The 13845-nt window shown below is 48.4% G+C and overlaps 1 protein-coding gene across 4 annotated transcripts in view; it reads right to left on the bottom strand.

The window, feature by feature from the left end:
• Positions 1 to 2026: 2026 nt before the first annotated feature.
• NCALD (neurocalcin delta) overlaps positions 2027 to 13845 on the bottom strand; it is a 386963-nt gene continuing 375144 nt past the window's right edge. For all 4 annotated transcript variants that reach the window (XM_082722759.1, XM_082722760.1, XM_082722761.1 and 1 more), the window contains 2 exons: positions 6087 to 6192; positions 2027 to 4656 (listed from right to left, as the gene is read on the bottom strand). In XM_082722759.1, coding sequence (XP_082578885.1) covers positions 4559 to 4656; positions 6087 to 6192 — 204 coding nt within the window. In that variant the 3' untranslated portion in view covers positions 2027 to 4558. The remainder of the gene's footprint in view (positions 4657 to 6086; positions 6193 to 13845) is intronic.

The following is a 13845-nucleotide window of genomic DNA, read 5'->3' as shown; positions in this document are numbered from 1 at the left end:
GCTGTAGACATAGACGTAGATTACTTTGTGATCGTATTCAAGGTGCTGGACAAAACTTACCAGTTGAACTGTGAGCTTGGTCTCCTACTTCTTTGGTAATAACTTCAACCCACCCCCCCCCCAACATACACACACCACCAAGACTATAGCATGTGGTATGGTGCTGGGTCACTATTGAGTGCTGTGTGAGCACAGTAAAGTGCTTAAATACTGGTACTGTAAAGATACGTTTTCTGAGTCTGTCCATCTGTCTGTCTGCATTGTATGATACACTGGTAGCACCTGTGAGATTTAATAAGGGTTGGCAGGCTCAGCTGTCCAGAATTTTGAAGTATTTTGACCATCCTTTCTAGAGAACTCTTAAAAATGCCACCTATCTCTTGGAATAGTGCTGAGAAAAGAAGTCATGAAATAAGTCTCTTTAAGGCCCTTCTCCACTCTGAGCTACCCTAAGGGGTTAGCTCCACACTATGGAATGTTCTCCAAATGGCCATTTTTTTGTAAGCCCAGGGACGTCTGGGATCATGCATGACACATTAGCACCGGGTATGGCAAGGTCCAGGACCTATCTAAGTCACTGTCAGCATTTAAGTGTAGAGAATGTTTGACATAAATATACTATCGGTTATACCCTTGGCCTGCACATCTTTTCACTATGCAACAACCTTTCTATTTTAGGTGGATTTAGCTGATTTACTACTGCCTCAGAAAATACAGGTCTCAGTGTTCTTTGTTTCTTCAGCCACCTCAAAACAAATGTCAACAGAGCACCGAGCCAAGAGAGGCATGTGTGAAGCATCTCCATTTCTTCCAAAGACAGTTCTCGTGATCTCTCTGCCTCGACTTAGGGGAACACTCAGAATTCCTCCTCAACCAGTGGGCCCCCTCCATTCCTGTACTAGGCTGTGAGAGGATCCAGCTGCGTTGGTTATTAGGACAATGCCCTGAAAATAGGAGTCTCGGTCTTGGAAATTTGCTGGAAATTGCCAGGTTGGCCTTCAACAGGTGCAGGAGTGCAGGCTCCCAATCAGGTTGGCCACAGCTAGCCACTTCACCGTCGGTGCCAGGAACGACAGGGGTGTTGTTCACGTTCAGTACTCATGAGTATCCGTTGCCGGACCACAGGGACAGACTGAAGCAAGGCCAGATCCCCTGCAGGCCAACTTAATTCCTACAGGAGGTCTGGTCAGCCCACGAGTCACCTAATGTAGCTGATCTTCAGAGCCTTTTTCCTGGAATGATGGAATTCTGTGCTGCAGGTGAGGTGAAGACAACGGACAAAAAAAACCCCCCAAACAACCCTCATCTGAATGTGTTTTGAGGCTGTGGAGTCTGCATCATGTCATCTTTTCTCTCGATGCTTCTCCAGACCGAGAGGGTGAGACGGGAGAAGAGGATGTTCATTTGTCACTGAAGAGGAAGTTGCCTCCCATTGCACCCAATGTTCAGACCAGAGTTTGCAGCTGCAGTAGTGAGGAAGGAGGGGAGGTGAGAAGAAAGTGAATGCCGATAAGTATGTGAGTGGAGAGAAGGAAGCCCAGGCGCAGAAAGAAGAGGAAGAAGAGAGGAATGAAGCCCAAGGATGCTTTGGGACGGGGCTTTGGGCTCAGCACCACCTCTAGGTTCTCCTCCCAAACCCTGGCTCCCATGTTTCTAGGGCAGAAGCCAAACCTGAGCAGGGGTGAGGGGTGTGTAGGCACCTGGACCCTCACTCAGGCAGATTCCCCCTGGGGCAGCAGTTTAAGCAGGAAACCCAAGTGTCCCAGACACCCACACGATATAGTCAATATGCTTGAATGCCAAGTTGTTGGTAGTTAGTTAAATTCTGGGGAATCAAAAGTTATATGTGGATTTTTAACTGCACAGGGGGTCTGCACCCCAAACCCTCTCATTGTTCAAGGTTTATCTGTATCTTATTAAATCCATTTGTGGAAGGGGTCCCCTGGGACAATAGAAGAGATGTAACAGCACCCTTAGCACCCCTCCCCCACCCTAAGCAAGGGTATGAACACTCAGCCACTCTGTATCGTCCTTCAAGTCATAAGCCACTTTATTCCAGTCCCTTGAACATCACAGACTGGCTTGATTTCAGACAGAACAGACTCCGTTTCCAGAGGTCCCGCACCACAGAAATGACAATGAACAGCCCAGCAGAGGAATGACCTAAACCTTTCGTCATTCAGCCTTCTGGGTGCTGCAGAGTCCCTTGGCCAAATTTAAGTGCATTGGATTAGACATGCAAAGCCCTTCCTGGGAAGGAATAGAAGGAAAAAAATAACCATCGAGAAAATACAGACAGGGTCAGCGGCCGGCCAGGACAAGACTATTTGTGTATGTCCCAGGCGTGTCGGCATTCATTAGCCATGGGTCTGGCTCTGTCTTCTCTCCTCAACAGCTGGAACCCCTCTTCCTTGCTCCTCAATCCAGCTCTCAGTTCTAGGGAACTGGGTGAGTCTGGCTCAACAAGATGTCCTGACCGAGGGTAGAGCTTAGGCAGGCTTCTAAGGGGGAAACTGGTGGGAGGCAATAGGATGTACTGCTGACCATGGCCAGCATGTTTGCTGGGCTCCTCACTCACTGTGCCCTCCACCTCTTAGTTTAATTCCCTGGTTTTCAAACCCAGATCTTACCACTCGGCCCATGGAGGAATTTGGCAAGTCTCAGGACAGACCTGTTGTGAGGAACGGACACTCAGAGGAAGAGGAAGACAATTTTACCATGTTTAGGTCTCCAAATTTCATCCTGGCAAGTTGGTTCATTTTGGTCAACCATGGAAATTCAGATTTTTGCTACTACTTAAAAGGGACTCAAGTAATAAAGAAGAGTCTGGAGTTGGAATGGGCTCAGCGTCATCTTCCTCATAGTTATGTTTGTCTTTCTGGGGGTCGTGGTCTACAGGATGTAGCTTGGCTGCAGATAAACCCCCTAGGGATCTCTCTGCCTCCTTCCTGGGCAGGTCCTCCCCATCTGGGTCCTTGAGTGCTTGGACTTCCCCAGGCCTACTACTTGTGAAACTATGACTGACTGACTTGAGATCAGCAATTTGTACTCCAATTAGTGTATGTGAGGTCACCAGCCAAAGAGTGACTCAAATTTGCACTGTCCCTTCTGGAAACAGAATTTGGCATTCAGAGAACATGGTGATGGGAAATACTTTTGGATTCCCCACCATGGGCCCTGGAAAGCACAGATACTCTGGGCCATGCCTTCTTCATGAAGAGTCAGCTCACTGCTCAACCTTGAACCCTATGAAGGGCTCCAGGGCATGGAAAGGTCAACACTGCAGATACAGCTCCTTACTCATCATGTGGGTTAAACCATTGGGAAGTCCCAAGAATTTGTGTTTTTGTTGTTGTTGTTGTTGTTGGGTCGACAGCATATTGATCTACTCAGAAAAACACCAGACTTCCAGTCTACTCCCATTGAGCTGCTGGGCTGAGTGGGCTAACGGTGACTTCACATCTCTTGTAAAGACGAACCTTCTGATGCCCAATGGACATGTCCCACTTAACTGTGCCCTACTTCTATCCTGTAGACACTACCACTCTGGAAATGCACTCAAAATTAAGGTTCGGCCCTAGTCATGGTGACTTTGAACTTCTCTGGAATATATAAAATATACCTGTTGATTGGTGCATTTGTGCAAAGACAGATATGACTTTAAAACAAGACACAGACATTCATTATAGTTGGCTTACTTCACATTAAGCTACTAAAAACAGTCTTCTGTAATAAGATTGTATTAGTGCTCACTAAACATGCATTTCATTTAAACAAGGCAAAACACTTAATTTGGTCTGCAATACCCAATATTTTATATACAGCAGTCTTTTTTTTTTTTTTTTTTTAATCACAATAGGCAACAAGATAGGTCTGGTTTTGTTAGGTAAGTTACCATTTGTGTTTAATTTTCAAAGAAACTCATCTTAGCTCAACTAGTGTAAACCATGTGAAGAAACAGCTGAGCCATCTTTTTTCCTCTTCTCTATGAATTTACCTTGAAATGTTCACAGCTTAGACACTACAGCCTGCTGGGGAAGGGGGTGGAGTGGAGGCCTCCAGGCCCCTTTCAGAGCCCAGCCCCAGGGGGTCCCCTGTCCTGGGGAACCTGGAAGCCACCACCCAGAGGGCACGAGTGGCTCCAGACCCAGGTGGGGAGTTTTGTTTTTCAAACAAGCTCCTGGGAGCTGGCCATAGAATCCCGGGACTGGATTGCTTGGCCCCCTCTGACCTCCCCAAGTCTTCGGTCTGAGAACAGAAACATTGGAATCAGAAGAAAAATAACAATAGGAATGATGAGACATCATAGAACGATGAACTGCACACAGTCCGTGCACGATGGCACGTCCATGCTCTCCACAAGCACGTTGGGGCTCTGGGCATTCCCACAACAGAGGAAGCTGAAGGCGGCACGGAGGAAGGTGCGTCTGACCGCACGGGGGACAGCATCACCATCAATATTGTTTGGCAAAAAAAAAAAAAAAAAAGTTTTGTTAAAAAGAAAGGTGGAAAGGGAACAAACACAAGCAGCAGCTCTACAATCCGTGGGGTGAGGAGCTCAGAACTGGCCGGCGCTGCTGGGGTCGCACTGCAGAAGGCGCACTATGGACGGGTCGCTCTTGGCCCCACGGATGAACTCCTCCAGGGACAGTTTTCCTAGAAAGCAAGAGGACAGGTGAGCGGGGGGCTGGTGGCAGCTACACGGATGTAGGGTCCCACCACATCTAGGTGGCAGCAACCGCTCACCTTTTCCCTTCCCTCCTGCTCTCCCACCCCACCACCGCGAGCACCTCGGGCCAGCCAGCACCTAGGACAGCGGCCCCCAGGACAGCGTGCTGCTTCTGAGAGGCCCTGCTCACAGGGGTCAGATGGCCACATAGGACAGGTTCCCAGGAGAGGGCAGGCGGTTCTCACTCGGTGTTTGTGCAACAGATAGCTGAACTTTGCCTTTTTAAGAGAGCAGGCTGCACTCCTAAGGCACCACTTCCGTCATGGGGTTTCCCCAGAGCCTTCTGGCCTCTTTGCGGTAGCCTTAGCTTTGCAGCAAGAGTCCTTCTCCCTCCATGGGAGCAGAGGAGCCCACACAGAATCTGGGGGGAGAGCTCCTTCTTTTGGACAACATGTGAGGAGGCTGCCCCTCCATGCAAAGTAAGAAAGTAACGAGGCTGAGGGGAGCCCTCAGGTCAATCCGAGCAGGCTGGAGGACACAGACTTGGGGTCCCACTTTTATCTGTGGGTCCCCTTCCTTGCTGAGTAAGCTGGGATATGTATGGGTCTACCTTCTGGAAGGTCCCTCTGTCGTATAGTTGGGGCAGGCAAAGCTTCTTCCCCTTTCCTGGTGCTTCCAGAAGGTCCCATTCTCAGGGGAAGCTGCTGGGGCAGCTCTAGATAGGAGCTTCCAGAGGGGACTTGCTCCCTTGACCCCAGTTAACACTGAACTTCAAATAAATAATTTGGGGGGTTCATTTAAGTGTGTCGCAAATATTGCATCGGGAATACTTCTCTAAAGAACATTTGTTCTTCATCAAAAATTCAAATTGATTGGGCCTCCTATATTCCATCTGCATCCCAACATCTAAGGTCCACTATTCTTGAGTTCAGCCTCCCTTTTCACTTCAGATTGTTTGGAATCTCCTCCTTGGTTTTGAACTGTAGGGGGCACCCTCCGGGCAGAAAGTGCTGGCCACTTCAATCCCCTCCTCCCCTGGCCGACACTGGCTGGGGAAGACCACGTGGCTCTGGGAAACCCAACACCTCGGGGCATGCGCAGAAGAGCCCAAGCGCACGCCCTGGGCAGGCTGGGGTGAAAGCCGCCAGGGTCTGAGAGGAGTCATACCCAGTCCCTCTCTGCTTTCCACTGAGCTGACCTGCCCGGCTCCAGCCTGCTGTGGTCTCGGCCTGTCCCCACCTTGGTCCCTCTCTGTCTTGCACCTCGAGGGAGCATGTGAGATGAGCCCTTTCACAAAGACCTGTGAGCCAGGTCCTTGAGGCTATCTTGTCCCTTAGTGGCATCTGCCTGCCTGAGTGGCCCCAGCCCTGCCCACAGTCCCCACTCTGAGAGAAGCCAAGCCCCCACAGCCTCCTACCATCTCTGTTGGTGTCCATCTGGCGGAAGATCTTTTCTGTCCTTTTCTCTGGGGTTGACTCATCTTCAGGCATTTTCATTACAGAGGAAACCATCTTATAGATCGCCTAGGGACAGAAATGATGTGATAGTAAGACAAGAAGTAAGCATAGTAAGATAGTAAGATAAGAGCTTTATCATTAAACCTCCCAGAGAGAGGGGCGAAGGGAATGGCCCCGATGAGCCCAGGGAGCCAGTCCTGTTCCTGTTGATGTGCTGTAGAAAACCAGAGTGTGGTGACCAGCAAGGGTGGCCTGGCCAGTGGGGCTGGGCTCCAGCCGTGAGAAGCCAGCAGGAAGGCTGTGTCGCCCCCTGTGTCTCAGACCCTCACGTGCATACAAATCCTCTGGAGATCTTGTGAAAATGCAAAATCTGATTGAGCAGGGCTGGGGGTGGGGGGTGGTCATGGGGCCTGGGATCCTGCATTTCTAATAAGCTTCTGTGTGGAGCTGCTGTTGCTCCTGAGAACCCCACTTCTAGCAGCAAGGCTGAGGGAGACATTCCTCAGGCCAGAAAGATAGGCCGGCATCTCTACACAAGTCTTACAAGGATAATAAGTGCCTGATGGTCTGCAATTGTCTGCCCACGCCTTCTCCCAGGTAGACATTACCAATCCATCCCGATGCTCTCCCCCCCCCAACCCGCCTGGCCCCTAAATGCAACAGTAGCCTCACACTGCTTCCCAGCATGTTCCCAGGCATCCCCAAGATGAAGCCATGTGCCACCCAAGCTCTGCACTAAATGATTATGCAACTCGAGGCTTGAGATAAATCGGGTACATCTGAACTCTGATGAGCAAAAACAGGGTTCTACTGAGTTTTGTAAGTAGTACTGAAACGGTCTCCCCCAATGCCACGGACCCCCCACACTACTCAGTAAAGGCCCTGGAGGCCTGTTGTCAAATGTAGTTTGGTAAACGAATGTGTCCTGGGACACTTGGAAACAAAGGGACATGGGGACTTGGATCAAAAAAGCCTTTCGACGTTCCTCCCTGCCTATTGTATCTCATTCATACAGTAATGTCGTTCTTGGGGGTGGTGGTTCTCTTCCTGGATTCTCTACCTAAATCTTTTTAGGCAGTTGTGGGAGAGGTGTTCGTGAATCTCCTGGGTTTCAAGAGCTGTTCCTGAATCTGCTGGGTTTCAACTGCTTTTTAACTCAAAATAATCTTCCTGCCGAAGTGCCCATCATGGGGCAGCCTGCCCTTGGCCCCCACAATTGTTTGGTCTGTCAAAAGCTATGGGTGCTCCCCTTAGAAACCAGGCACACACTGTGGCAGACAGCTCCAGGGGCTTGTGGATTTGAGGGCCCCCCCCCCGAAGACCCCAGGTGAAGAAAATCCCTGATCTCAGTTTCCCCCTGTCCCATAGCTCATGCATTCATCCCTTCCCTTGGTCATTCCCCACCTATTTATTGACCAGCTATTACATGCCAGGCCTATCTGTCCCAGCCTGGCCCTCATGGGGTCACTGTCAAGGCAAATGTAACAGGGGACCCTTCTTTGCCAGGAGGATTAGGGCAGGCTTCCATGAGGAGTGAGGCCAGCAAGGAGATGAAGGAAGTGGAGAGATCCCAGAGGAAAAGGACAGAGGGAAAGACCTGCGTGGACCCCCAAGTAGGAGGAATGGTAAAAAGGTGGAGAGCATGAGCACGAGGGAGCCTGCTACAAGATGTGGCCCCACAGCAGGTCAGGACGGACCCATGGGGCCCCCTCAGGGAGCACGGGAAGGGATCTGTCATTCTCCAATAAGCCACAAAAAGATAGAAGTGATATGAATTTGGATTTACCTATTTGCATATACTCTCCAAACCTCCCTCTTACTTACAAGCAGTGGTATTCAGAGAATAAAAAAATTGTCATTCATCAGTTTTACTCATCAGTTATTTATTGAGTGTCTACTGTGTGCTAGGTGGCAGACAGTCAATTGTCAAAATGACCAACACAGTGTTTCTTAGTCTGTATCTCCCCAATCCTCTGTCAGAGTGCTTGGGAGACACCGTATTGGTGACCAAAAGCACCCCATTTTGTATGACCCCCATTTAGATGGGTGCAGTGATTCCAGTGTGTCTTCATAACTCTTGGGGAAGCCTTCATCTATGCCACCTCTGGCTCCCATGATGGTGAGGAACTCTAAGCCTCTAAATGTTGGGTCTCATGAAATCCTCCTTCTTGGAATTCTGATGGCAAGTCAACTGTGGACTAACCCAGAGATTAATTCTCCTGGTTGAACAAATGAATGAAAGACCATGCAAACAGATGACTTTGTGTGAGAAAATGAGGCCCCTGCATTCAACCCAAGGTCTTCAAGAGATTTAGCCTTTAGCGCTCAGGCCAAAGAAGTGGGGTTGGGACAGAGAAATAAAGATGGGTTAATATAAAAATCAAAAAAAGTCAGGATGCCTTTACATGAGTATATTTGCAAACAGGACTTCTGGAATGGGGCAAAGGCACAATGTTTAAGTGTATCGCAGGGCTTAGGAGGAAGTGAGGGCTCGCATTCCAGACGTCTCTTTTGTAACTCTAGATTAGATTTTTTCTGTTTAATGCGCATCAACAGACAGAGATTAGTGAATTATTCACAAAACCAGGTCTATGACGTGTGTGGCACCAGAGCAGTGAGTGAAGAGCTGAGGTGACAAATCCCAATGGTCCCAAGATGAGTAAGTAGATGGCAGCCTGGAAAAAACCACATTTGGGAAATTGCCCCTTTGTCCTCTTCCCATGGCATCAACAACCCAGAGCCGAATGCACTAGAACTTCAGAATCTAAGGCTCCCCAGCACGGGGAGAGAGAAGACACAAGGCCAGGCAGCCATCTGAAACAAATCATGTCTTTTATTAGCCCCAGTTCCCCCCCTTCCCCAAATTTAATGGGATTAAACCATGAAGAGGCCAGGCGACTTCCCTACTTATTTTTAGCAATGTCAATGAGAGCCCCGGCAGGGACATCCTGTTTTTAATTAAACTTGAAGAGCCTCATTCTTGAATCTGGGTAAACACAGAGCTAGAGGACACCCAAGAGCCCAGCTCTGGCTCTGCCCCTACGTAGGCTTGGGATGGCGCCGGCCCTGTGACCGGGGCTCTCTCTAGCTTCCTCATAGCCTATGTTTTTCTTTCTTTTTCCCTCTGAATGAACCACCTCTTGGGATGCTGGAAAAGGAGTCACGTCTGCACTGATAAAAGTTGTAGAATGATTGCAGGGCAGGCACAGTTCCAAGAGTTAAAGCACAACCTTCTCTCTGAAGGAAACCAGACCACCTGTTTTCACCAGAAGATGGAGGGTCCCATGACAATCAACCAAAGGCACAAGAGGTTAGGCAGTACAAGGTTGCATTTAGATTCTAGATAAAGAAGAACACCCCGCATAGAAGGATATTGCCCACCAGGAAGTGGGGGTGGAGAGAGGCCATGAGGATCCTTCTCGGAAACACTTTTGAAATAGGATCGATGTCCGTGTTTCTGGAATGGTGTAAGTAGTTTCTTGTTTAGTGCTTAGAAGAATACATGCAGTCAGGAACTTTCCTAATGTTCTCCCCAAGGAGCTGTAGGTACTTTTCCTGGGAGGGGAGGAGATGACACAGGCCCTGCCCCCTTTCAACCAAAGCAGCTCCATTCTTCCATTAGGTTTCATGGAAGACTTTGCCAGAAAAAGAGCAAACTCATCATTGCCCTCCCAAAACTTGTCCACCCTGTGGTCAAGTCAGACATCTTTGGTGCCTCTCTGTCATCTATCCTCACATCTGGCAGTCAGCAGACCCATTCAATCAGCCTCCTTCATATTTTCTGAAATCGGTCATTCCTCCTGCAATGGTCTTCTGTCAAGTCTGTGGTGGTACTCATCATTTTTCGATAAGGACAGTTAATGTTCTTTTTCAATCTTACTCAAAGTGCAATGCAAAAGCAGCTTCAGAGAGCCCCCTCCAAAGGGCCCTTTTATTACTGTCCTAACAGATGTTCCAGAGCTGTTATATTATAGGCCTTCACGTGTTGGGGGTGAGGGGGTAGGGATGAGTTTGATTGTGGAATGCTGACTTTGTGAAAGAGCAGAGCAACAGCTCAGTGAAGATGTCACAAAGAGTAGGACATAGCAGGGGCGCATGGCTGGCTCGGTTGGTGGGGTGTGCAGCCTTGATCTCTGGGTTGTGAGTTCCAGCCCCCCGTGGGGTGTAGAGATTACTTAAAAATAAAGTCTTAAAAAAAAAAGTTGGACCTAACGGAGCTGGAGATCTGGAAGTCATCAGCTGTTTCCTCCTTAACGTGGGGTTACCAAGGTTGTTGTAAAGATTCAGTGAGAGGAGGCACGTGCCACAGGTGAAACACTGTCCTGCCAAACGTCGCGTTCATCCAGAAGCTGGCGGAGGTGAAAGAACTGAGGTGACCTTCTTTGGAAAAAGGGTTTTCGCAGCTGTAATAAGGTTAAAATAAGATCAGGCTGGATTAGGACAGGCCCCAACCAATCCAGTGACTGGAGTTCATGTAAGAAGAAAGAAATCTGGACTCAGACTCACAGGGAGAGCGTCACAGTTGATGGAGGCAGAGGCTGGAGTGACGCGGCTGTGAGCCAGGCACACTGAGGGTTGTGTCACCACTGATGCTAGGAGAGAGGCATGTAACAGATGACCTCCCCTGCCGACCCCCAGGAGTCTCCAGAAGGAACCGACCTTGTCCACACCTTGATTTTGGACACTTGGCCTCCAGAACTGAGACAATACATTTCTGCTGTGTGCCAAGCTGCCCAGTCGATGATAATTTGGGACGGCAGACCTAGGAGTCGGACACAGCGTGGAAAGCCCTTAGCACGGGGCTAGCCCTTGGTGAGCACTGAGGAGAGGAGACTTCTGCAGGAAACACGGGCTGTAATTGGAACTCTGTTTGGAAGTGTCCGTGTTCGGGCAGCAGAAGAAAGACGAGGAGGCCATGAAGGCTATGGGAAGGCCACGAATGCCACAGGGAGGGACCTGCTGGAGAGGGGCACCTCACTCACATCACCAGATAGCACACTCCATGCTAAGAGTTAAACCCTTGTCATAAGATTAATCCCCTAATAAGAGGGTAAACCAAACACAATGGCGCGCACGAAGATTAGCTCTTCCAGAAAGTCAGTGGTCTAAGCAATGACTTTACAGCTGCCTCCAGGAGAGAAATCTTAAGTTGCATTCTGGGGTCACATCTGTGGTCCACGTTCAAAAATGGGAATTAGGCAAGGGTGTGGAGCTGAATTCCCAGGGGCCATATCAAAAAGGATTAGAAGCTCTTGTCCCATCACCCACTCCCCACCCCCACCCCCGGAATCAAAAGAACCCAGTCTTTAAAGCTTCCAAGGAACATATTAAAATTTATAGAGTATCTATGGCGTCAATTTAGAAAGATGATCTGGAGAGAAAATGCAAGTGCCACTCAGGAAGTGGCTCTGAAAGAAGGTAAAGAAGTTTCTCTGGTCCTCACTTTGGTCCTCAGCGGCACAGACACTCACAAGTGGGCTGGTGATCTTGCCACCAGCTGGGACTAACCCGTGCCTTTGTTTGGTGCTCCTGGAGGGCAGACATTTGCCTGGCCCCCACCGTCCCCTCTTTCCTCCTCATCCAGCTGCTCTGTAGGTATGTGAGCCTTTCATCACATGAGGGAATGAGAAAAAAATTTCTAATACTGCTAAAAAGAAACAGAAATGAAATCTTCCATGATGAGCTGCCAAGATGCGCCTAATCTCCTTCCCTCAGGTTGCACTCATTCCAAAATCCATGAAAAGGTAGATTAAAGGTGTCCTGACACCCGCCCAGCCTTCATTTAAAATGCCAATTAGCCCATGTCACAACGAGGAGGGAGAGTCTGATTCCAAGACAGTAATGATCTGAACACCAGTATTTTCGAAGCAATCATTAACATCCAAGTAATAAATATGCTAATTACAAAATTTCCAACCTAGTTTTCAAAGTAAGTTTCCTGAGGACTGTTCTGGGTAACATGATGCCAGCCTGGGTATATCCTCTCAGAAAGTCTCTAACTTGAACTTGAGAACCAGTCCAGCTTTGGGGCATTCCTTTCTTCTGGAAAGCTGGTCATTCTTTCGTCAGAGTCCTGTGAGCATCGGAGTAGCCCGGAAGGTTTAGTTATTCCCAGATGGGCTAGTGTTTGGTGGGAAAGGTAAGAGATGAAGAAGGTCAGGAACTCCTAAAGTCATCTATTCCAGAATATCTGTGAGTTCCATCAGTTGAGGGTTTCGTGGGGTTACCTCCTTCCTCTTTGTTAATATACATTTTATGACTAGGCGAATTCAACTTAAAAGTTTTTTTTAAAAAGACTTATTTATTTATTTATTTGACAAAGAATGAGACCGTGAGAGAGGGAACACAAGCAAGGCGAGTGAAAGAGGGAGAAGCAGGCTTCCCGCTGAGCAGGGAGCCCGACATGGGGTCCCGGGCTCTGGCACCATGACCCAAGCCAAAGGCAGACAGACACCTAATGACTGAGCCACCCAGGCGCCCCTTAACTTAAACTTAATTGAAGATTCTATTACCTCGTCCTTTGGGAAACCATCTCCCTTTATTTAGCGGGAAAACATCCTGTCCTAGCTCTGGGAATTGCAATAGAATAATGGTAGCCAACATTTACAGAACTCCCTCACAACCCAGGGAGTGGCCAAGCACTCAAGGGCAAATCAGCAACGTCCCTTCCCCACTCCCTCGGCCCCTTCCTTAGACCCTGTGCTGGGACGGGTGTTCGGTGCAGGCCTGTCTCCAGCTGGGCTGACAGGTGGCTACATGAGGCAGAAGGCTTCTCCCAGATCTTGGGACCCCCATCTGGAGGAGAGGACCTGCTGTAACAGGAGGAAAAGGTCAGAGCTGTTATCTGTCTGGCTTCTGACTCCTGAGAGGCAGTTTTGATGCAGTAATAAAATACTGGGCCTAAACCGTGTTCCTAAATTTGTCACTTGAAAAAAAACAAACACGTGAACGTGAAAATGTTCATTTAAGGCTCTAAAAATAAATCTGCATATGGTTTTGTTTGTTCATCCAGATGTTGATAGAGCACAAAATTATTTTTTTAAAAAAGGAACATAACTGCATTTTGGCATATGTGGTAGACTGAATAACAATCCCCCCAAAGATATGCAGGTTGTTACCCCCAGAACCTGTGAATATGTCACCTTACATGCTAAAAGCGTGATGGGAATTAAGTTAAAGACTTGCCATCACAAGGTTCTCCTGACAGGCGTCTCCCAATGTAATGGCAAGGGTCCTTCTGAGTGGAAGAGAAAAGCAAAGGGAGATGCCCGGAGAAATGCTGGTGTGAGAAGGACTCAATCCATTTAAACTTGCTGACTCTGGACATGCAGGAAGGGGGCCACAAGCCAAGGAATGCTTCCAGAAACCAGAAATGGCAAGGAAACACATTTTACCCTAAAACCTCCAGAAGGAATGCAACCTATGGACACCTTGATTTTTCGTCCAGTAAAACTGAGTTCAGATCTCTGACCTGGAGAACTGTTAAAATCATAACTTTGCGTTGTTTTAAGCAACTATGTTTACGGTAATCTGTTAGAGCAACAAAAGGAAACTCCCTGGGTGTTATGTCAGTATTGGAGTCTACAACAGACTAAAGCTCGCCCCATAAAAAATATTCTATGATTGCCAACGCTAAACTCCGAAAAGCAACCTCAGGGAAGAAAAACTGGAAAATTTACAGAATCCCACACTTCATTCTTGTCGAGCCTAATTATAAAC

This window comes from Mustela nivalis (genome assembly GCF_964662115.1).
Source record: "Mustela nivalis genome assembly, chromosome: 2".
NCBI classification, from domain to species: Eukaryota; Metazoa; Chordata; class Mammalia; order Carnivora; family Mustelidae; genus Mustela; species Mustela nivalis.
This window is presented reverse-complemented; position numbering and strand designations above follow the sequence as displayed.